General features: G+C 44.0%; 1 protein-coding gene across 1 annotated transcript in view; it reads right to left on the bottom strand.

Moving 5' to 3' along the window:
- rgs17 (regulator of G protein signaling 17) overlaps positions 1-23,434 on the bottom strand; it is a 44,600-nt gene extending 21,166 nt beyond the window's left edge. Inside the window, exons 1-3 of the mRNA XM_029685259.2 lie at positions 23,292-23,434; positions 10,834-11,103; positions 745-875 (exon numbers count right to left, since the gene is read on the bottom strand). Of these exons, the coding sequence (XP_029541119.1) occupies positions 745-875; positions 10,834-10,836 (134 nt within the window). The 5' untranslated portion in view covers positions 10,837-11,103; positions 23,292-23,434. The remainder of the gene's footprint in view (positions 1-744; positions 876-10,833; positions 11,104-23,291) is intronic.
- Positions 23,435-25,286: the final 1,852 nt, after the last annotated feature.

Here is a 25,286-nt window from a genome sequence, read left to right as displayed (position 1 = left end):
TGTAGTCATCTGATGAAAACCATGCTATTTTCTACCAAATTTGTTGCATTAATTTATTTTGTGTGAAGAAAAACTATAGTTGCACGCCCCTGATAACTCTATTGAAGCAAACAAACAAACATTGACTTTCAATATAAAATGCAGGTGAAATGGTTAAAATCCTGATTTTTTTGATAGGTCAGAATTTTGAAAATGCAGATGATTAAAAGCTAATGCGCCCCTGCCATTTTCTCCACGGAAACGCGAAAAGTAGTAATCATGTAGTTGTATATGGGGGTCTCCTATCCTAAACTCACCCTTTTCCCAGGCATCAAGATAATTGGTCTGATAAACAATGTTTTTGCACCCATAGAACTGAAAACTATGAGGGGGAAAGACTTCACGCATCAAGTCATGTTTTACCTGGTGACCTACAGTCTTTCAGCATTCATTACTTTAATTTCTAAACAATGTGATCAGCCTAAACATTGGGTGAATAACGACAATAACTACAAATGTACGAGTATTGGTTATTTTGGCCTAAAGTGCTGATAACTAGCCTACAATACTTTCCCCCACTAATATAAAAACATTGAAAGGGATGTGGTCTTGAAGGTAATATATGACCAGGTGCTTTTTTCTGTCTATATTTCAGGAAAATCGAAACACAATTTCTCATAATTCTAAAGGGCATTTAGACAGCCATAGCCCTTTGAATATGGAGGAGACATGGGGAAAGTAAACAGAAAGCGAGGATTGACGTACCAGAGGCATTTACAACAACCACACCAGCACATGCAGCAGTTGTTGGGCCTTGGATGGCCAGGCGCCTGGGGAGGTCCTTCAATGTGTGGCTGCTGCCGTTTTCTCATGTCAACTCCGCTTAAACTTCGGGGCTGTGGACGAAATCCAAACACATTGGTTAAGGACTATGCCATCTTCCTCATAGATGTATGAATATCACAACATTGAGAGAACACGAACCAGGTGAATTTCATACAGAAATCAATACAGATGTGAAAAGGTATTTTTGCACTGGTTGTTTTCTAAATTTGCCCCTATTATCTTTGCCACTCATTCATGCGGTCAACTTTTTATAATTTCAACAAAATAAAATTTAAAAACAAGGTATTGTGTGTGGCAATCACAGTCAAACCATGTCAACAACCAAGGACCACTTTGGAAACAAGAAATGTAATTATTACTTTCAGGCGATATCCTCTGGGTCCACATTGTACATTTTGTTGTATATGTCTGTTACCCAAAATAAATTAAATTCAACAATATTGATATTCAAACTCAGAGGCCAACGTAGAACATTTTCAGCTGCACAAGCACAAAGTGAAAGAGAGAAAGATAGAGGACAAGGATGGAGAGAAAAATAGATAGAATGATAGAAAGTGGTGAAAGAATGAGACAGAGGATTCCCTCCTAGAGCTGGTCTTGCTTGGCACCGTGACAAATCTGCTCTGCTGTGTGAGCAAGAAATTGGTACACACACAAACCGTACACACAGACTGTACACACAGACCGTACACACACATGAGCAGAAGATGCTCAGTCTGTGCTACATTATGGGTCTGCTGTGAGTGCCTAAATAGATACCAAAATAAAAAACATACATTACAAACAGCATAACAATTTACCCCTCAAAAAACAGTTGAAGTCGGAAGTTTACATAGACCTTAGCCAAATACATTTAAACTCAGTTTTTCACAATTCCTGACATATAATCCTTGTAAAAAATACACAATTAATCTTCTCCTTTCCCCCTTCTGATGACCAGGTGGCAAATCGCATCTCTGCATGTCTGGCAGACATATCAGTGTGGATGACGGATCACCACCTCAAGCTGAACCTCGGCAAGACGGAGCTGCTCTTCCTCCCGGGGAAGGACTGCCCATTCCATGATCTCGCCATCACGGTTGACAACTCCATTGTGTCCTCCTCCCAGAGCGCTAAGAACCTTGGCGTGATCCTGGACAACACCCTGTCGTTCTCAACTAACATCAAGGCGGTGGCCCGTTCTTGTAGGTTCATGCTCTACAACATCCGCAGAGTACGACCCTGCCTCACACAGGAAGCAGCGCAGGTCCTAATCCAGGCACTTGTCATCTCCCGTCTGGATTACTGCAACTCGCTGTTGGCTGGGCTCCCTGCCTGTGCCATTAAACCCCTACAACTCATCCAGAACGCCGCTGCCCGTCTTGTGTTCAACCTTCCCAAGTTCTCTCACGTCACCCCGCTCCTCCGCTCTCTCCACTGGCTTCCAGTTGAAGCTCGCATCCGCTACAAGACCATGGTGCTTGCCTACGGAGCTGTGAGGGGAACGGCACCTCAGTACCTCCAGGCTCTGATCAGGCCCTACACCCAAACAAGGGCACTGCGTTCATCCACCTCTGGCCTGCTCGCCTCCCTACCACTGAGGAAGTACAGTTCCCGCGCAGCCCAGTCAAAACTGTTCGCTGCTCTGGCCCCCCAATGGTGGAACAAACTCCCTCATGACGCCAGGACAGCGGAGTCAATCACCACCTTCCGGAGACACCTGAAACCCCACCTCTTTCAGGAATACCTAGGATAGGATAAAGTAATCCTTCTCAGCCCCCCCCCCTTAAAAGATTTAGATGCACTATTGTAAAGTGGCTGTTCCACTGGATGTCTTAAGGTGAACGCACCAATTTGTAAGTCGCTCTGGATAAGAGCGTCTGCTAAATGACTTAAATGTAAATGTAAAAATTCCCTGTCTTAGGATCACCACTTTATTGTAAGAATGTGAAAATGTCAGAATAATAGCAGAGATAAGGATTTATTTCAGCTTTTATTTCTTTCATCACATTCCCAATGGGTCAGAAGTTTACATACACTCAATTAGTATTTGGTAGCATCGCCTTTAAATTGTTTAACTTGGGTCAAACGTTTTGGGTAGCCTTCCACAAGCTTCCCACAATAAGTTGGGTGAATTTTGGCCAATTCCTTCTGATAGAGCTGGTGTAACTGAGTCAGGTTTGTAGGCCTCCTTGCTCGCACACACTTTTTAATTTCTGACCACAAATGTTCTATAGGACTGAGGTCAGGGCTTTGTGATGGCCACTACAATACCTTGACTTTGTTGTCCTTAAGCCATTTTGCCACAACTTTGGAAGTATGCTTGGGGTCATTGTCCATTTGGAAGACTCATTTGTGACCAAGTTTTAACTTCCTGACTGATGTCTTGAGATGTTGCTTCAATATATCCACATCATTTTCCTATGTCATGATGCCATCTATTCTGTGAAGTGCACCAGTCCCTCCTGCGGCAAAGCACCCCCACAACATGATGCTGCCACCCCCGTGCTTCACGGTTGGGATGGTGTCCTTCGGCTTGCAAGCCTCCCCCTTTTCCTCCAAACATAACAATGGTCATTATGGCCAAACAATCAGACCAGAGGACATTTCTCCAAAAAGCACGATCTTTGTCCCCATGTGCAGTTGCAAACCATCGTCTGGCTTTTTTTATGGCGGTTTAGGAGCAGTGGCTTCTTCCTTGCTGAGTGGCCTTTCAGGTTATGTCGATATAGGACTCGTTTAACTGTGGTTATAGATACTTTTACAACCGTTTCCCCCAGCATCTTCACAAGGCCCTTTGCTGTTATTCTGGGATTGATTTGCACTTTTCGCACCAAAGTACGTTCATCTATAGGAGACAGAACGCGTCTCCTTCCTGAGCAGTATGACCGCTGCGTGGTCCCATGGTGTTTATAATTGCGTACTATTGTTTGCACAGATGAACGTGGTACCTTCAGGTGTTTGGAAATTTCTCCCAAGGATGAACCAGACTTGTGGAGGTCTACAATTCTTTTTCTGAGGTCTTGGCTGATTCCTTTTGATTTTCCCATGTCAAGCAAAGAGGCACTGAGTTTGACGGTAAGGCTTGAAATACATCAACAGGTACACCTCCGATAGGCTAATTGACATCATTTGAGTCAATCAGAATTTTCTAAAGCCATGACGTAATTTTCGGGAATTTTCCAAGCTGTTTAAAGGCACAGTCAACTTAGCGTACGTAAACTTCTGAACCACTGGAATTGTGATACAGTGAATTATAAGTGAAATAATCTGTCTGTAAACAATTGTTGGAAAAATTACTTGTCATGCACAAAGTAGATGTCCTAACCGACTTGCCAAAACTATACTTTGTCAACAAGAAATTTGTGTAGTGGTTGAAAAACAAGTTTTAATGACTATGTAAACTTCCTACTTCAACTGTATACCATTGAAACTACATCCAGGTGCAAAGGCATGTGATCGAGCAAAGAAACACATTATGTTTGTCCCCAATGACAACGAGCACAAACCAAGGGCCTGTCTATAGCCTACTAGGCCTACATGTGTGAAGGGGAGTAAACAAGTGGACATAAGCTAGCCTAAAGGTTGCAGTGCAATAGCTGTGTGCAATATCACCATTGTGAAACCCAACAAAAGTAGGATACAAAGGCATTAACCTACTTTAGGCAGTGGACACTGACATATGGGCAAATCTTTCTTGAGTGAATGAACACTCCAGTACAATCAAGCCTATTCAATCAATCAATAAAAATATGATAGCCAGTTATAATTGTAATGGCTTAGCAGATAATGAGAAAAGACGATCAGCATTTACCCGGCTAAAAGAGAAGGAATACAATATCTATTGTTTACAGGGAACTCAATCAACAATTTTAGATGAAGTTGTGTGGGAAAAGGACTGGGGGGGGGGGGGGATATATTTCTCCTTTGTGCAAAGAAATTCAAAAAGGGGTGAGGATATGAATTAACATTAATTTTGATCAGAATGTGCAAATTGTCCAAACAAGGTAGATTTTAAACATGTTATTGGACCATAAACAGATTTGGCTCATTAACCTATACGGTTCAAATAATGATGATCCACGCTTCTTTGAAAATATATATAATAATTGATCAACCCTACAAGCAATACAAGACTATTATTATGGTGGGAGATTATAATACAGTTTTAAATACCTCTATGGACCGTAAAGGATATCACCTTCATCCACTTAAGGAAATCCCGAATGTCATGGATATATTGGAACAAGTGGACATATGAAGGCTTAAATATCCTGACCTAGTAAGATATACATGGTGGAGGCTCAATCAAGCTAGTCGACTTGACTACTTTTTTAAAGTGTCGATAGGGGACAGAATGCGGTCGGACAATCAGATAATTGGCATATACATTACTCTTACAGCATTTCCACGTGGGGGCGAGGATATTGGAAATTTAATCAAAGCCTTTTGGACGATAACTTGTTTTTAACTTGGACAGAATAATTTATAACTGACTTTTTCCGAAATAACATAGGTACAGCAGATCCCCTTACTGTACGGGACACTTTTAAATGTGCCTTTAGAGGTCATGCAATTCAGGGCTCATCTCTAAAACAAAAGCAATTTAGGTCAAGAGAGTCCATTTTAACAAAGGAAACTGTACAGATGCTGGGATGCTGGCCTTCTAGGCAGAGTTCCTCTGTCCAGTGTCTGTGTTCTTTTGCCCATCTTAATCTTTTATTTTTATTGGCCAGTCTGAGATATGGCTTTTTCTTTGCAACTCTGCCAAGAAGGCCAGCATCCTGGAGTCGCCTCTTCACTGTAGACGTCGAGACTGGTGTTTTGTGGGTACTATTTAATGAAGCTGCCAGTTGAGGACTTGTAAGGTGTCAGTTTCTCAAACTAGACACTCGAATGTACTTGTCCTCTTGCTTAGTTGTACACTGGGGCCTCCCACTCCTCTTTCTATTCTGGTTAGAGACAGTTTGCGCTGTTCTGTGAAGGGAGTAGTACCCAGCATTGTACCAGATCTTCACATTCTTGGCTATTTCTCAGAACAAGAATAGACTGATGAGTTTCAGAAGAAAGTTTCTCGTTTCTGGCCATTTTGAGCCTGTAATCGAACCCACAAATGCTGATGCTTCAGATACTCAACTAGTCCAAAGTAGGCCAGTTTTATTGCTTCTTTAAGCAGAACACAGTTTTCAGCTGTGCTAACATAATTGCAAAAGGGTTTTCTAATGATCAATTAGCCTTTTAAAACAAACTTGGATTAGCTAACACAACATGCCATTGGAGTGATGGTTGCTGATAAATGGGCCTCTAGATATTCCATTAAAAATTAAATCAGCCGTTTACAGCTAATAGTCATTTACAACATTAACAAAGTCTACACTGTATTTCTGACCAATTTGATGTTATTTTAATGGACAAAAAAATATGCTTTTCTTTCAAAAGCTAGGAAATTTCTAAGTGACCTCAAACTTTTGAACAGTAGTGTATATATAATATACATATGCATATGTATGTACAGAAGCAGTCAAAAGTTTGGACACTCATTTTTCTTTATTTTTTACTATTTTCTACATTGTAGAATAATAGTGAAGACATCAAAACTATGAAATAACACATATGGAATCATCGGGACGGCAGGTAGCTTAGTGGTTAGAGCGTTTGACTAGTAACTGAAAGGTTGCAAGATCAAATCCCCGAGCTGACAAGGTAAACATCTGTCGTTCTGCCCCTGAACAAGGCAGTTAACCCACTGTTACTAGGCCATCATTAAAAATAAGAATTTGTTCTTAACCGACTTGCCTAGTTAAATAAAGGTAAAATAAATACAAAAATAAAAATGTAGTATCCAAAAAAAGTGTTAAACAAAGCAAAATGTATTTTATATTTGAGATTCTTTAAAGTAGCCATCCGTTGCCTTGATGACAGCTTTGCATTCTCTCAACCAGCTTCATGAGGTAGTCACCTGGAATGCATTTCAATTAACAGGTGTGCCTTGTTAAAAATGTATTTGTGAAATGTATTTCCTTCGTAACGTGTTTGAGCCAATCAGTTGTGTAGTGACAAGGTAGGGGTGGTATATAGAAGATGGCCCTATTTGGTATAATACCAAGTCCATACTTTGGCAAGAAAATATCAAATAAGCAAAAGAAAACAGCAATCCATCATTACATTAAAGCAAGGTTAGTCAATGCGGAAAATTTCAAGAACTTTTAGTTTCTTCAAGTGCAGTCGCAAAAACCATCAAGTGCTATGATGAAACTGGCTCTCGTGAGAACCGACACAGGAAAGGAAGACCCAAAGTTACCTTTGCTGCAGAGGATAAGTTCATTAGAGTTACTAGACTCATAAATTGCAGCCCAAATAAATGCTTCACTGAGTTCAAGTAACAGACATCTCAACATCAACTGTTCAGAGGAGACTGTGTCAATCAGGCCTTCATGCTTGAACTGCTGCAAAGAAACCACTACTAAAGGACACCAATAACAAGAAGAGATTTGCTTGGGCCAAGAAACATAAGCAATGGACATTAAACCGGTGGAAATCTGGCCTTTGGTCTGATGAGTCCGAATTTGAGATTTTAGGTTCCAACCGCCGTGTCTTTGTGAGACGCAGAGTAGGTGAACGGATGATCTCCGCATGTGTGGTTCCCACCGTGAAGCATGGAGGAGGGGGTGTGATGGTGCTTTGCTGGTGACACTGTCAGTGATTTATTTCGAAATTAAGGCACACTTAACCAGCATGGCAACCACAGCATTCTGCAGAGATACGCCATACCACCACATTTGTTTTTCAAAAGGACAATGACCCAAAACACACCTCCAGGCTGTGTAAGGGCTATTTGATCAAGAAGGAGAGTGATGAAGTGCTGCATCAGATGACCTGGCCTCCTCAATCACCTGACCTCAACCCAATTGAGATGGTTTGGGATGAGTTGGACTTGAGAGTGAGGAAAAGCAATCCAGGTGAAGCTGGTTGAGAAAATGCCAAGAGTGTGCAAAGCTGTCATCAAGGCAAAGGGTGGCTACTTTGATTTGTTTAACATTTGGTTGGTTACTCAATGATTGCGTTATTTCATTGTTTTGATGTGTTCACCATTATTCTACAATGTAGAAAATAGTAAAGTTAAAGAAAAACCCTTGAATGAGTAGGTGTGTCCAAACTTTTGACTGGTACAGTATATATTTTTTATTTTACCCAAAAATATATGGGGGATTGGAAATGAGGACAATTACATTGATGGGAGCTACAATCTATCTACCCCCCCAAAAACAAACAAAAATGCCTACTGGGAACATCCCTAGGAAATAAGAGGCGCAATTTTTAAAATATGTGCTACATTGGATTCTTTCTGGTAATTATTTCAGAGAATGGTTACTATCACCACGATTATTAACATCCTGGTAATGAATGGTACAATAATGCTTGTTTCAATCAATCCCAAAGAACAGATTATAATAATTATGACAGGTTAATAAATACCATTCTGCACAATCCTGGTGTGGAACTGTAGATGGTACATGTTGGCTAACCTTAAAAAAGAAATGTCTTCTCTGCTCTCATTTGATCTCTCCTGTGATTCTACTTCATTTCACTACTTTTAAACTTTGCTCTTGAATCCCAAAACTATTAAATAAAGGATCGTCTTACCTGCAAAGTCATCATTCAACTTTTGCTCCGTATTTATGGACACTAAAAATGAACAGTGAGAATGTCTCTGTGGCCTTCACTTTGACATCCATGATAGGGATCATATATGGACCAATAAACCAAACATGCAAATCCTGAGTTGGCCACTTGAGCAGCCATCGGTTATTCACCTTCCACCGGTGGAAAACATGCACATTGATGCAAAATACAGTGACAAACACCTTTGTTCTAGCTGGGGACACATCCAAGCCACTGAAAAGAAATGCAAATAAAGGTTCCCTACATGTGGAAAGACAAATATAGGCTTAGCCAAAGAACCTAATTTTCATTCTGCATCTCCATCATTTTGGCTAGGATAAATTTCTTATTTTAATTCTATTGTCGAACTGCAGTGAGGAGAAATTTTATTCTATTAGCCATTTGGGAAATGTACTGTCCTTTGATCTTGCTGTGGCACAAAATACAGCAGAGGCACACATCATTTTGTTCAATGGCAAATATGACTCTCTTTAAATGTAAGGCTAATTTATTCAATACTAACAGCTCATGGTCCTAGCCGTTCTAAAGCAGCAGCCAGTGATGCAGAGCAAGGGTTACGGCCCACTGCACAAGAGGATCCTCCTCTGCCTGCCACTCTCCAGTCTCCACCCAGAGAGATGTCATGCACTACCAAGACTGGTAGTGCCAAGACTGGTAATGCATGACAAAAAAAAGCCTTAAATTAGATCTGCTACATTTATGCTGTGACTGTCAGAATAAACTAGTCTATGTCTGTCTGATGCGTACAGCTGAAGAGAATTCAGAGAATTCAAATACTGTAAAACTTAAATCAAATCAAAGTTTATTTGTCACGTGCACCGAATACATCAGGTGTAGACCTTACAGTGATATGCTTACTTACAGGCTCTAACCAATAGTGCAAAAAAGGTATTAAACGCCTCGTCTGAAATTGCCACCTGTCCCTATAAATAGCCTGGCAACGGTACACATTTCAGCAAATTAACAAACATTTCAAATAAACTCATGGTCTAAATTAATTGTTTACGAGGTTCACATGTATTACTGTAGAAAAGGCCCATGGAGTTGGTGGAATAATCCTTTAATTCATTTCCACTTACTCAGCTGGGCCAGGGGCGCTTTAATGGTGGAAATGGTGGGGAGTAGACCCCTAGAAAACCTACCGATCGACCTCTAGTCAAAGTGGTGAATAATTATTCTGTCAAGGAAAAGTTGCTTATATTTTTTTTTTAGAGACAGACTAAGACAAAAGAAACATGACACAGTGTGTAAATGATAACACATGAGTGCAGGAAATGAGGAAATGTATTAAAATGCTGGAAGTGAATGCTGGAATTAAACAATAAAATACGCAAATTAGAAACAATGAACTATGCAAATTAGCAAACGCTGTGTGCATTAAGGAAAGAGACACCTGGCTCAAATACAGTGCCTTCAGAAAGTATTCACACCCCTAGACGTTTTCCACATTTTGTTGTGTTACAGCCTGAATTTAAATTTGATTAAATGTAGATTTCTTTGTCACTGGCCTACACCCAACACCCCATAATGTCAAAGTAGAATTATGTTTTTCAAAATTCTTACAAATTAATTTTTTTAAATGAAACGCTGAAATGTCTTGAGTCAAGTAAGTATTCAACTCCTTTGTTATGGCAAGTTTAAATAAGTCCAGGAATAAATCTGTGCTTAACAAGTCGCATAATAAATTGCATGGACTCACTTTGTGTGCAATAACAGTGTTTAACATGATTTTTGAATGACTACCAGTTAATGTTCTGTAGCTGCCGAGTTACAGATTTGTCTGAACTCTACTTGAAAATCAATGGCAAGACCTGAAAATGGTTGTCAAGCAATGATTTGACAGAGCTTGATGAATTTTTAAAAGGATAATGGGCAAATGTTGCACAATCCAGGTATGGAAAGCTCTTTCAGACTTACAGCTGTAATCGCTGCTTCTACAAAGTATTGTTGACTCAGGGGTGTGAATACTTATGTAAATTACATATTTCTGTATTTCAATACATTTGTTACAATTTCTAAAAACATGTTTCCACTTTGTCATTATGGAGTATTGTGTATAGATGGGTAAGAAAAAAATTATATTTAATCCATTTTGAATTCAGGCTGTAACACAACGAAATGTGGAATAAGTCAAGGGGTATCAATACATTCTGAAGGCACTGTAGAAGGCCGTCTCTAATAAGCAAGCGCCTGTTGTGTTCAGTGATATAAGCAAATAAAGGCCTGGGCTATTAATTTCAGTTTTACGGTCGTAACATACTGAATTTCTTTCAATGATGTACGGATAAAACTTAACAGTCACATACACTACTATAAGGTATTGGACATCTGTCCTAAGTAACCTACCATAAAAATTAGTCAGTTGCTTCCACAGACAGACCAGGCAGGTGAATCATGGCGTTGAGGTAAGTGGTTGGTTGAACTTGGGTGGGTTCAGAAGTAAAGCACTAGGGTGTGTCTACAGGGTAGTATTGTTGTTCTCACCATCCCTGACGGAGGGCCAGGAAGTGAGGGATAAGGAGGACAGCGGTTTCTGCCTGGGTCTCAGCAGAGTTCAGGGACTCAGTGGGTGGATCATTTGCAGTGTTGATCGTAAGGGGAGCAACAATATACCATCTGAAAAACACAAAAGAGAAATACAGTGCATTGTAATATTGTACAGACGGACAGTGGGTTTATATTAACCTTTGATCTTGTGCCACTAAAGCATTAGGCCAGGGGTGTCAAAATAAATTCCTGGAGGACCGTGTGTCTACGGGTTTTTACTCCTCCCCTGTACTTGATTAAGGTCATTGATTAATTAGGAACTTCCCTCACCAGGTTGTTTAGGTCTTAATTGGAAACTAATTGAAAGGAAACAACAAAACCAGCAGACACACGGCCCTCCAGGAATGTAGTTTGACACCCCTAAATTAGGCTTACTTTTCACCTCCTTTTTGGTGATTTGGAGCAGCCTATTATATAAAACAAAATAGTAAAGTCCACCAAAAATCTAAGTCTGTCTCTTACCACTGTGCATAATGTAGGATATATCCCAACAGTGTTCAAAAGTGACTTATGGACAGTATATCACATGTGAGTTTGTGTTCTACAGTTTTAGGCCTTTAGGCTAGCTATAGCATGGGCCTACAGTATGTACGACTGCAAAACTACTGCAAGCACATGACTGCAGAGGTCTAGATTGTCATCTCCTTGACAACTACAAACAGAGACACTTCCTCATCTGGTTTCTAACATGGCCTGGGGAGGGCCACTGTACAGTACCCTGCCTAGCCGAGATCTGTGTCAGAGGCTCAGGAGGTTCACAATAAAGACATCATTACATATACCCACAAGTCAAAATTAGCTTGGTCAGAAAACAGTGCCTAGTAGCCTAGGGAAGTTTAGTGGCCTGGGCCGCTGCCTCCAGATTACATAGCCTATACCACAGCAGCATGGGTTTAAAATCAAATCAAATCTTATTTGTCACATATACATGGTTAGCAGATGTTAATGAGAGTGTAGCGAAATGCTTGTGCTTCTAGTTCCGACAGTACAGTAATATCTAACAAGTAATCTTACAATTCCCCAACAACTACCTAATACACACAAATCAAAATGGGTGAATGAGAGTATGTACATGTAAGTGTATGGATGAGTGATGACCGAGCGGCATAGGCAAAGTGCAGTAGATGGAATAAAATACAGTATATACACGTGATATGAGTAATGTAAGACATGTAAACATGATTAAAGTGGCATTATTTAGAGTGCATTGTATGAAGTGACTAGTGATCCATTTATTAAAGTGGCCACTGATTGGGTCTCAAAGTAGGCAGCAGCCTCTCTGAGTTAGTGATTGCTGTTTAGCAGTCGGATGGCCTTGAGAGAGAAGCTATTTTTCAGTCTCTCGGTCCCAGCTTTGATGCACCTGTACTGATCTCACCTTCTGGATGATAGCGGTGTGAACAGGCTGTGGCTCAGGTGGTTGATGTCCTTGATGATCTTTTTGTCATTCCTGTAACATCGGGTGCTGTAGGTGTCATGGAGGGCAGGTAGTTTGCCCCTGGTGGTGCGTTGTGCAGACCGCACCACCCTCTGGAGAGACTTGCGGTTGAGGGCGATGCAGTTGCCGCACTAGGCTGTGATACAACCAAACAGGATGCTCTCGATTGGGTATCTGTAAAAGTTTGTCAGGGATTTGGGTGACAAGCCAAATTTCTTCAGCCTCCTCCAGTTGAAGAGGCGTCTTCACACACTGTCTGTGTGAGTGGACCGTTTCAGTTTGTCTGTGATGTGTACGCCGAGGAACTTAACTTTAGCAACCCTCTCCTCTAGCCTTCCTCTTTAATATTCAATAAACAAAAAAATAGACCTACGTGAAGTGTGGGACTTCCCCACTCCTTTTAAAAAAGGAAGATAAACCCCTGAATGGTAGCCCGAAGTAAAGGCTCTGCTAAAAATTACAATACAGAAACAAGCTGCTACACATCCGCAGTCCTAACAGAGGATTTACATCCCCAGGACCTCTCCGCAGTCCAAACAGAGGATTCCCATCCCCAGGACCTCTCCGCAGTCCCAACAGTGGACTCCCATCCCCAGGACCTCTCCGCAGTCCAAACAGAGGATTCACATCCCCAGGACCTCTCCGCAGTCCAAACAGAGGATTCACATCCCCACGAACTCTCCGCAGTCCCAACAGAGGATTCCCATCCCCAGGACCTCTCCGCAGTCCCAACAGTGGACTCCCATCCCCAGGACCTCTCCGCAGTCCAAACAGTGGACTCCCATCCCCAGGACCTCTCCGCAGTCCCAACAGAGGATTCCCATCCCCAGGACCTCTCCGCAGTCCAAACAGAGGACTCCCATCCCCAGGACCTCTCCGCAGTCCAAACAGAGGATTCCCATCCCCAGGACCTCTCCGTAGTCCAAACAGAGGATTCCCATCCCCAGGACCTCTCCGCAGTCCCAACAGAGGACTCCCATCCCCAGGACCTCTCCGCAAACAGAGGATCCCAACAGTGGACTCCCATCCCCAGGACCTCTCCGCAGTCCAAACAGAGGATTCACATCCCCAGGACCTCTCCGCAGTCCAAACAGAGGATTCACATCCCCACGAACTCTCCGCAGTCCCAACAGAGGATTCCCATCCCCAGGACCTCTCCGCAGTCCCAACAGTGGACTCCCATCCCCAGGACCTCTCCGCAGTCCAAACAGTGGACTCCCATCCCCAGGACCTCTCCGCAGTCCAAACAGTGGACTCCCATCCCCAGGACCTCTCCGCAGTCCCAACAGAGGATTCCCATCCCCAGGACCTCTCCGCAGTCCAAACAGAGGATTCCCATCCCCAGGACCTCTCCGCAGTCCAAACAGAGGATTCCCATCCCCAGGACCTCTCCGTAGTCCAAACAGAGGATTCCCATCCCCAGGACCTCTCCGCAGTCCCAACAGAGGACTCCCATCCCCAGGACCTCTCCGCAGTCCCAACAGTGGACTCCCATCCCCAGGACCTCTCCGCAGTCCCAACAGAGGATTCCCATCCCCAGGACCTCTCCGCAGTCCCAACAGTGGACTCCCATCCCCAGGACCTCTCCGCAGTCCCAACAGTGGACTCCCATCCCCAGGACCTCTCCGCAGTCCCAACAGAGGACTCCCATCCCCAGGACCTCTCCGCAGTCCCAACAGAGGACTCCCATCCCCAGGACCTCTCCGCAGTCCAAACAGAGGATTCCCATCCCCAGGACCTCTCCGCAGTCCAAACAGAGGATTCCCATCCCCGGGACCTCTCCGCAGTCCAAACAGAGGATTCCCATCCCCGGGACCTCTCCGCAGTCCAAACAGAGGATTCCCATCCCCGGGACCTCTCCGCAGTCCAAACAGAGGACTCCCATCCCCGGGACCTCTCCGCAGTCCAAACAGAGGACTCCCATCCCCGGGACCTCTCCGCAGTCCAAACAGTGGACTCCCATCCCCGGGACCTCTCCGCAGTCCAAACAGTGGACTCCCATCCCCGGGACCTCTCCGCAGTCCAAACAGTGGACTCCCATCCCCGGGGCCTCTCCGCAGTCCAAACAGAGGATTCCCATCCCCGGGGCCTCTCCGAAGTCCAAACAGAGGATTCCCATCCCCGGGACCTCTCCGCAGTCCCAACAGAGGATTCCCATCCCCGGGACCTCTCCGCAGTCCCAACAGAGGATTCCCATCCCCGGGACCTCTCCGCAGTCCCAACAGAGGATTCCCATCCCGGGACCTCTCCGCAGTCCCAACAGAGGATTCCCATCCCCGGGACCTCTCCGCAGTCCCAACAGAGGATTCCCATCCCCGGGACCTCTCCGCAGTCCCAACAGAGGATTCCCATCCCGGGACCTCTCCGACCCAACAGAGGATTCCCATCCCGGGACCTCTCCGCAGTCCCAACAGAGGATTCCCATCCCGGGACCTCTCCGCAGTCCCAACAGAGGATTCCCATTCTCCATCCCAACAGGGACCTCTCCGCAGTCCCAACAGAGGATTCCCATCCCGGGACCTCTCCGCAGTCCCAACAGAGGATTCCCATCCCGGGACCTCTCCGCAGTCCCAACAGAGGATTCCCATCCCCGGACCTCCCGCAGTCCCAACAGAGGATTCCCATCCCCGGGACCTCTCCGCAGTCCCAACAGAGGACTCCCATCCCCGGACCTCTCGCAGTCCAAACAGTGGACTCCCATCCCCGGGACCTCTCCAGTCCCAACAGAGGATTCCCATCCCCAGGGACCTCTCCGCAGTCCCAAACAGAGGATTCCCATCCCCAGGACCTCTCCGCAGTCCCAACAGAGGATCCAAGGACCTCTCCGAGTCCAAACAGAGGATTCCCATCCCCAGGACCTCTCCGCAGTCCCAACAGAGGATTCCCAACCCCAGGACCTCTCCGCAGTCCCAACAGTGGACTCTCATCCCCAGGACCTCTCCGCAGTCCCAACAGAGGATTCCCATCCCCCCAGGACCTCTCCGCAGTCCCAACAGTGGATTCCCATCCCCAGGACCTCTCCGCAGTCCCAACAGTGGACTCCCATCCCCAGGACCTCTCCGCAGTCCCAACAGAGGACTCCCATCCCCAGGACCTCTCCGCAGTCCCAACAGAGGATTCCCATCCCCAGGACCTCTCCGCAGTCCCAACAGAGGATTCCCATCCCCAGGACCTCTCCGCAGTCCCCCCAACAGAAACAGAGGATTCCCATCCCCGGGACCTCTCCGCAGAGGACTCCCAACAGAAACAGGATTCCCATCCCCGGGACCTCTCCGCAGTCCCAACAGAGGACTCCCATCCCCGGGACCTCTCCGCAGTCCCAACAGTGGACTCCCATCCCCGGGACCTCTCCGCAGTCCAAACAGTGGACTCCCATCCCCGGGACCTCTCCGCAGTCCAAACAGTGGACTCCCATCCCCGGGGCCTCTCCGCAGTCCAAACAGAGGATTCCCATCCCCGGGACCTCTCCGCAGTCCCAACAGAGGATTCTCCGCAGTCCCAACAGAGGATTCCCATCCCGGGACCTCTCCGCAGTCCCAACAGAGGATTCCCATCCCCGGGACCTCTCCGCAGTCCCAACAGAGGATTCCCATCCCCGGGACCTCTCCGCAGTCCCAACAGAGGATTCCCATCCCGGGACCTCTCCGCAGTCCCAACAGAGGATTCCCATCCCGGGACCTCTCCGCAGTCCCAACAGAGGATTCCCAACCCGGGACCTCTCCGCAGTCCCAACAGAGGATTCCCATCCCCGGGACCTCTCCGCAGTCCCAACAGAGGATTCCCATCCCCGGGACCTCTCCGCAGTCCCAACAGAGGATTCCCATCCCCGGGACCTCTCCGCAGTCCCAACAGAGGATTCCCATCCCCGGGACCTCTCCGCAGTCCCAACAGAGGATTCCCATCCCCAGGACCTCTCCGCAGTCCCAACAGTGGACTCCCATCCCCAGGACCTCTCCGCAGTCCAAACAGAGGACTCCCATCCCCAGGACCTCTCCGCAGTCCCGACAGAGGATTCACATCCCCAGGACCTCTCTGCAGTCCCGACAGAGGATTCACATCCCCACGAACTCTCCGCAGTTCCAACAGAGGATTCACATCCCCACGAACTCTCCGCAGTCCCAACAGAGGATTCACATCCCCACGAACTCTCCGCAGTCCCAACAGAGGATTCACATCCCCACAAACTCTCCGCAGTCCCAACAGAGGATTCACATCCCCACGAACTCTCCGCAGTCCCAACAGAGGATTCACATCACTGCTTTCTATACAGCGAGTTGGTGGTGGTCTATCTATGGCTAGCGACAGCTTCCATCTTCCAATTTGTTATTGCGAAGTTTGGGCATTCAAACCAGTCGCCAATGATCAAATCGCTGAATGTCTCCTTACGTCTCCTTCTTCCATTATAATTGAATGATTTACGGTAGCTTAGTCAGTCAGTGTTAAACAACGAGAATCTTCCATAAGTGAGATGTAACAGCAACTTTTTAAAGTTGTGGTGGCTAGCCTAATTGAGTGGGTCCGCTTAGTTAGTCAGTTCAACCATTTAGCTTAGCCAATGGTGAAGGTGTGCTCATTTCTTAAAGAGGGGTGACACCTCACACCTTTAAGAACTCAATCTAGAAATATGGACAGACATTTTCTTTCACATCTGGTATGATTTACTAATGTCAATATGCTAATATGCTGATAATTCAAAGTGACTTACAGTAAGTCTTTAGTTAGGCTACTATGAACATTGATTCAAATCTGGAAAATGGAGAGCACATCCCATAGAATGGCCCTGACTTGACTACCAAATTACAATAAAGCCTATTAGGCCTAGCCTACAGGCTTAACGTTCAAATGGCTATTCCTGTACACATCCACCTAAAGGGATAGTTTGGGATTTTGGCAATGAGGCCCTTTATCTACTTCCCCAGAGTTAGATGAACTTGTGGATTTTTATGTCTCTGTGTGCAGCAACTTCCAATCACTGCGCTAACGCTAGTTAGCATTGGCTCGTGAAACTACTTTTTAACTTCCTTCATACTGGAAGCAGATGCATAAAAATGGTATCCACGATTTCACCTGACTCATTGCCAAAATCCCAAACGATCCCTTTAAGCAAAGAATTGATGAACGCTTCACCTTGAAACCGAGGCTCACCTAAATGTACCCTAAGTGGCCACACAACCAAAGCGCATGCAACATGAAGTATGACTCACTGTAGGGCGTTTTTAGGGGTGACATAAGTAACATGGTATCTGGTATTCAACTGGCTGGTGCTACACTACATCCTCAGGTACTCCTCAAGGGGTGTGGTCAACAAGTGATTTAATTAATATAGAACGACCCACAAGTACATTTAATGCTGAAATTAAAGCATAGCCACATAGGCTACATACAGAACAGTTTTAACGTTCCACCAATTAGGCCCTCAGTTATTAGCCCGGAGGGACACTGAGACTTTTGCATTTTTTTAACACCTGTAATTGCATTTCCTGCAATCTAGAGCAAAGAAATGCCTTATATCCCACCAACAGATATTAGCTAAATATCACCTGTGTCATATTTGAGAGCAGTTACAAAATACTAATTTGAGAAACCCATGGACGGCCTCTAGCTCTTGGCTAACATGATGTCACCAATTTTCTTTCAAATAGACTGTATTCATAGGGGCCCAAGGGCGGGAATACATTTCGGGGAGGACGTAGGAGTTTCATTTTCTGTATAACCTCAGAGTTAATGGTCACGCAACACAACCCTAACGCTTTGTTCAGACAGACTGGAAATATGGCAAAGAAGCACAATGCTTACCTCTGCCCCATCCCGTTTCAGCAATGTATTCTGAGTAGATCAAGAGCTGAGGTTTTGGGGTGCTCTGCAATTCTTTATTGAAAACAAACGACTAGCAAAATCTAAAAGTTAAAATCACAGTTTGAATTAGAGCTAACATTACCGTATGAGTGATAGGCTGGCAATTAGGCCTACTAGTCCAGGCGATGTGTGAAAAACCTTTTTTATAAAAGCATGAAACTTGGAATACTTGCAAAGTTTGGGGCTCGGAATATTTTCAGTTATGGAGCCATCACAAAAACTTCTGCTGGCCATTTTTCTATTCCACTATAAATGGACAATGAATTTTCCTTACTATCTGCTGAAATGAACATGATATCAACGGAAAAGGTGATGTCTACATCTAGGCTATGTTTTGATGGTCAATGATTACAATGGTATCATACAACATCATAAATCTATAGATCTTTCATCATCACAGATCTCTAGACTTTTCCAACAACCTCTCATTGTCCATTTTCCAAACGTGTACGATCTGGAGCACTGAGCAGAACAGCCTCAAAACAAATAACATCAACAGCAATGTCAAATCAAACAATCCTATGTAAGGGGCATGTTTAAAAAAAAACGTTATGGATGTTACATTGCCTGTCCCAATAAGAATGGCTTATTAAGGGGATTCGCCATATCAACTTTTCCTGTAAGAGCTCTTCTTTGTCTACACCCATTCAGCATCACTCACACACTCTTAAGCCTTAGCCCCACCCATCTCTTCACATGTGAGGCCATGTGCTATACAGAGTGAGTACAGGAGTGTACTAAACAACAGATTTCAAGACTAAAGGCTGGTTTATACTATGTCTATCGACATGTCTGTAGACAGCTGTTGCAGTGACATCATGAACATTCTATTGTTATGCGACATCAAACTTGTCATTGTCGTTATGAAAAAGTATAAACACAAAAACGATAGGTATAAAATACTTGTTTACGTTCAAATGCCTCTTCTGTAAAGTAGTGATGCGCGACAAATGCCCATTTTCCTGAAATTAGTCACATTTACTCAAAAGTCTACAAGACTGTCCTCGTGTTTCTTGGCTATTTACATTGTTTTGTTCACAAGGTCTGTTGTTCATTTGAGTTTGCTGCTTCAAATGATAGCGAAGAGATGCTGTCTACTACTAATCCGATCCAAAATCTCACACACACAGAAACACATGACAGGAACTGAGTAGCCTCTTTACCACGGTAACTTCACATCCTTAAAGCGGTAGCTGTTTTTGGGAACTTCATCTCAGTGCTAGAGGCACCACTACCGACCGTGGTTCGATACCAGGCTGTATCACAACCGGCCATGATTGGGAGTCCCATAGGGTGGCACACAATTGGCCCAGTGTCATCCAGGTTAAGGTTTGACCGGGTTTTAAATTTTATATTTAACCTTTTATTTATAGGCATGCCAGCTAAAAACAAATTCTTATTTACAATGACGGCCTACCAAAAGGAAAAAGGCCTCCTGCGGGGACGGGGTAGGCCGTCATTTTAAATAAGAACTTGTTCTTAACTGACTTGCCTAGTTAAATAAAGGTTCAGTAAAAAATTTAAAAATATTATTCTGTGGCGTTTATTAGAGGTTGGCACCCAACATTATGGCGCATTACTGCCACCCATTGTACTGGAGTGTCCCTGCCTCCCACCTGTGTACTGGAGTCTTAGCTTAAAAATGTACCAATAGAATTATAAAGGGTTCCTGCAGATGCAGGAATGCCCACATGCAGGAATTGTGGGCCGCAATTACACCCTTCTCCAATTTCTTGAGTCTCGACATATAGCCCATTGGGTGGTTGGTTAAGCCCTCTTGAGTGTGTGACATCACTAAGATGCTTTACAGAGCCGTGTGTTTAGCTAGCTCGTGCCCCGGCATGAGCAGTTAGCACTGACCGAACGACTTGGGAAATGCAGCTTCAGCTTGATCACCAGATTAATTGGGAAATAAATGAAAGCCTCACCAGCTAGCTACCAATCTATTTTAGTTTCATTGTCTGAAAAACGAGCCCACTAATTATTTTTACCTTACCACAAATGGTCTGGTATGTGTCGCTTGATATGAGCAAATTTACCTATTCTTTGATACATTTGGGTTATGCGTACACGATTAGTTAGTGGCTATTGCCTGGATGAAATCCCCAAGCAGACTAGGTGAAAAATCTTTCTTTGCCCATGAGCAAGGAACTTAACCCTAATTGCTCTTGGAAGTCTAGTAAATTACAAAAAATGTAAATGTAAAAATCTAGCTAGCTACATTTCAGTAATTAGCTATGCTCCTAAATGCGGTGGTCTTTAGATAAACAAAGTTGGAAGAGTTGAAAATATTTATCTGAAAATGAGCTAGTCGCCAGTTATTGTTGCCCGTGGCGTAATCATGTCTAACGTAGCCTGTGTGCCCATGAGCTCCCAAGGCAAGATATCTGTGACTTTTGGCATCTACGATTAGCTAGCTATTTGGCTACTGCATGGCCGGTGTAAGCCAGCATGCCAGCTAGCCAGCTACATTTCAGTCTGTAGCTATTCTTCTAAATGTGGTGGTTACTGGATAAACTAGCTATGAGTTGAACATATTTGGCTGAAAACTAGTAGCCAGTTGTTGTTGCTCATGGTGGAATCATATCTAACCCACTGGCTCCTGAAGTCTGTTTATGGCCCCATGAGCTCCCGAGTCTAGCTAACATTAGCTAGCTAGCGTTGCAAATTTGCATTTCGCTAGCTGAGCTGTTTTATAAGAAAATGGCTGAAAATGACTGTAGCTAGCTAGCAAGCCAGCCCTCCTCTGTCATTGGGGCGCGGGAATGTCAAATTCGTATTTTTGTTTTATGTTAACTGTCATTGAAGTTCAGATCCGAGGCAAGAGAAATTGTCCGCCATGTTTTGTATTTTGGTAAGGGCTCAGAGCAGGGCCTAAAATTCACTTTTTGGTCCATCAGCCACTGTGGTAGGTAGATGAAAAAAATCTACCAGCCACTCAGATTTTTTAGCAGCCAAAAATATTTTGGCCATAATTACTTAAAATGTATTAGTAAGATGTAATGTGATATATTGCTAAATTTCATTTAATTTTCTTCCCCCCAGAGTCTTTTAACTAAATTATCCGATGAGACTAAATGTTTATTTGATTTATTTAACTAGGCAAGTAAGTTAAGAACAAATGATTGTATACATCGATGACCTACCCCAGACAAACCCGGACAACGCTTGGCCAATTGTGCGCCGCCCTATGGGACTCACAATCACGGCCGGATGTGATACAGCCTGGAGTAGGGGACGACAACGGTAGCTAGCTAGGCCACCGGTAGAGAAGAGTACTTCGCCCCCACCTGTCAGGCACTGTTTTCCCACAGTTCTGTGAACGACGGCAAGGGCAAGTGTTTGGAAGGTGGGAGTATAGGACGCTGTGTGCTAACTTGTTTGCTAGCTAGCTAGGAGGACTCCAGTACACAGCAGGCGGGATAGGTAGTTAGCTAGCTAACGATAGCTAGACCAACGGTAGACAGTGTCCTTTGCCCTTGCCTGTCAAGCACTGCTTTCCCGCAGTTCTGTTAACGATGACAAGGGCAAGTGTTCGGAAGGTGGGAGCGTAGGATACTGTGCTAACTTGTTTGCTAGCTAGCTAGGAGGACTCCAGTACACAGCAAGTGGGAGGCAGGATAGGTAGCTAGCTAGCACACCGGTAGACAGTGTACTTCGCCCACCGCTTGTCCGGCATTTTTCCCCCTGCAGTTCTGTTAACGACTGTGAGGGCAGGTAGCTAGTTAGCTAGCTAGGACTCCGGTACACACAAGGCAGGGGCGACACAGGTAGGTAGCTAGCTAGGACACCGGTAGACAATGTCCTTCGCCCATGAAAAGCACAGAAAATATTTATATTTCCCTTTTGACCACATTTGAATCGCAGAGACAAATCCATAATATCAAGTGTAACACAAGCATGAAGATCACGTGCACCAATGGGCTGTTCCTGCAGATACAGGAACGCCCCGAACTACGGCTGCAATCACACACTATTGTGAAATTGCCCCCACTTCCTATGGAACGAAATTTCGCCTCCTGTAACTACAGATTCAACCCTTACCAATGATACACTTATCTACCTCCCTAGTCAGATTAAGTTGTGGATACCATTTCTATGTCTCTGCATGCGGTTTGAATGAAGCTGCTAACTAGTACTAGCGCAATTGCTAACAAGAATCAGCGCATGATGAAGTCTATGACTATCTGCTAGCATAACGACCTCTTAACTTTCTTCATACTGGACACAGACATAAAAATTGTATCCACGATTTCATCTGACTCTGGGGAAGTAGACAATGCATCATTGCCAAAATCCCGAAGTATCCCTTTAACCTTAACCACACTTCTAACCTTATGCCTAACCTAAGACAAAAATAAAATATTTGTTTCCATGAATTTTTACGATAAACCAGTAGCAAATGTGGATTTTGTGGCTATGGTAACTTGTGACAACCCCTAGTTTGTTATTAACAAATAAACTGACTCGCTGCCTAATTAAATGCATGAAGAAATAATAGTTGGCTAATGAACTGTAGCACAATCGTACATTTTAGACTAAAATACATGTTAAAGCATATGCATGCTTGTCATAACTTCCTAAAGCATTCGCAACATAGCGGTCGTTGCCTGCTGCTCATCCTTGGGTGTTTTGCATGGTCTCTCACTGTCTTGCAGCTGTGATTCGAGGAATCTGAACTAGCTAGCTAGCTAAATCATTGCAGGTAACGTCAGCTGCAAAGACAACCTGATTCCGCATGGCAAAACACCAAATGATAATGCAAAACCACTACAAAGATACGATAGTGCCTTATTGTCGCATCAACAAAACTACGAATAACACCCACTTTCTGTATAGCTAGCTAGCCACCATCAGACGTTCTCATGTTCTGTGCTGCGAAGAGGCGGCAGCTAGCTACTGAGACTAGCATGGCTAGTGCTAGCTCGTGGGACATTTAACATAAGAATATCCATCATCTTACCCTTTTAATTCTGGTTGTCAGTCGTCTATAGTGGTTACTTTATATGTGTTTTATGTTGATGCTTGTTAGATCGCACAGTAAAGATACATCCTGCCGTATAATCTCCATCGGCGGTGTTTTTCTTCCATCCGCCCAACTTCAGCACCGACACCGAAACAGTTGATATACTGCGCATGCGTGCTGCTGTCACTGTCAGCTCAACGCTGGCCAGGCAGGGTGCGGGAAAGTGTGTTGCTTACATTGATTTTTCAAAGATGGAGAAGTAATATTGAAACATTTACTGTAAGTTTCCCAGTGTCTTTGCCACATCAGAGCCACATAGATGGCCACCGTCCTCTCTCCTTGGCACACCTTAATGTAGTCTGAAATACAGTTGCTGATTTCATTATTACCCAAGTTTTTACAATTCCTGCTTACACCATTGGTTCAATACTTATGTCAATCTAAGCACCAGCAAGTTGTTGCTCAAGCATGTGAAACTTAAACATGTGTTTGCATATGGAATGTATACAATATTTCTCTGAACCAAGATGAACAATTGTTTGGCTCTAACAAAATATGAAGTATTATTTAACAGAATGTTGTTGTTTTTTAAATCTTGTGTTTGTAATCATTTGGATAATAAATTGCAATAGGAATAGGCATTTTGTATCACCAGCTGATTGTTATAGAACACAACATGATCTTAAACAATCTTATCTTAAAATGGATGCAGACTTTTAACACAAATTAAATAATACGAGTGACATTTTTATAGAAAAAGTAATGATCTTTTCTCATATTTAGGTCAACAAGAGAACCATAGAAGTACCCTGACAAATATCTAACATAAATGGGAATGAGAGTTTGTTCTCACCGGAGATAGAAAAGAGCCCTGTGTGCTTTCAAGCCCCTCCATCACACTTGACTAATTGTGGTTGCTGTTGTAGTCTACTATCTTGGTATGAGGGCTTCAGTGCCAGTGGACATGTCATGTCTAGATGGGATACAGCTTTGGGCAAATTGATGGTAAAAATTGACTTTTTTTATTTTATTTTTGCTAACCCTAACCCATTTCCTAACCATAACCTAATTTTCCTAACCTGCTGCGTAAGTTCTGCTAAACTGCTCTATTTGGACAAAAGCTGTATCCCTTCTAGACAAAATCCAGTGGACATTGCAGTTTTACCTTGTGAGAGATGGGAAGTGCAACAAATGTTTGCTCTAATCCTCCACTGGGAGGCATCAAAACCATGTTGCCTTCTAATTCCGATGACTACAATGGGTAAATCATGCCTATTGATAAATGGAGGGCAATAGAAATTATATTCTGAAAATTCATGGTGTTACTGTATAATGTGATAGTAGTGACTCATTAAAAAGTATAGCCTATTTATTTTGTACAACTCGAAGAGGAAATTATAGAGACATTTTCATATTATAGAATACATTTATAAGGCCTAATGTAGGCTAATCAATACAGGGATTAAGTAACAGTGAATGTTGTTTCATTATGCCCAGTGGCATAAGAACATCAAGGAATTAGTCAACCTCTCCCAAACTGAGGCAACCTTCCACAAAAAGGGTCTTAGACCAGACGATAAACATGGTACAGCAAATTAAATGATCAAATCACCATCAAAAGTAGCACAGTCCCTACCACCCAGCTCTGCTGCCATCCTTTTTACCAGCATGCCCTGCTCCAACAGTCCAAGCCTGGGAAGTCTACAGAAAGCTACAGAAGGTGAAAACCCATAAGGCAGCAGGCCCAGATGAAATCCCAGGCAGACTAATAAGGAGTTTGCATATGAGCTGAGCACAGACCACTGGCTGACATTCTTAATTTACCACTACAAGAGGACATTGTTCCTGCTGAATGGAAAGAAGCTATAGTGGTCCACTTACCTAAAATCAAGTCACCCTCCATCAGTGAAGGCCTATCTCACCAACCTCTCTTCTGAGGAAAGCAGCTGAGAGCTTTATCACTGAATGAACTCTTACCGATATCCTACCCCA

Source organism: Oncorhynchus nerka, linkage group LG16 (assembly GCF_034236695.1).
Source record: "Oncorhynchus nerka isolate Pitt River linkage group LG16, Oner_Uvic_2.0, whole genome shotgun sequence".
Lineage (NCBI taxonomy): Eukaryota > Metazoa > Chordata > Actinopteri > Salmoniformes > Salmonidae > Oncorhynchus > Oncorhynchus nerka.
The sequence above is the reverse complement of the archived record's forward strand: the minus strand, read 5'-3'. Positions and strand labels throughout refer to the sequence as shown.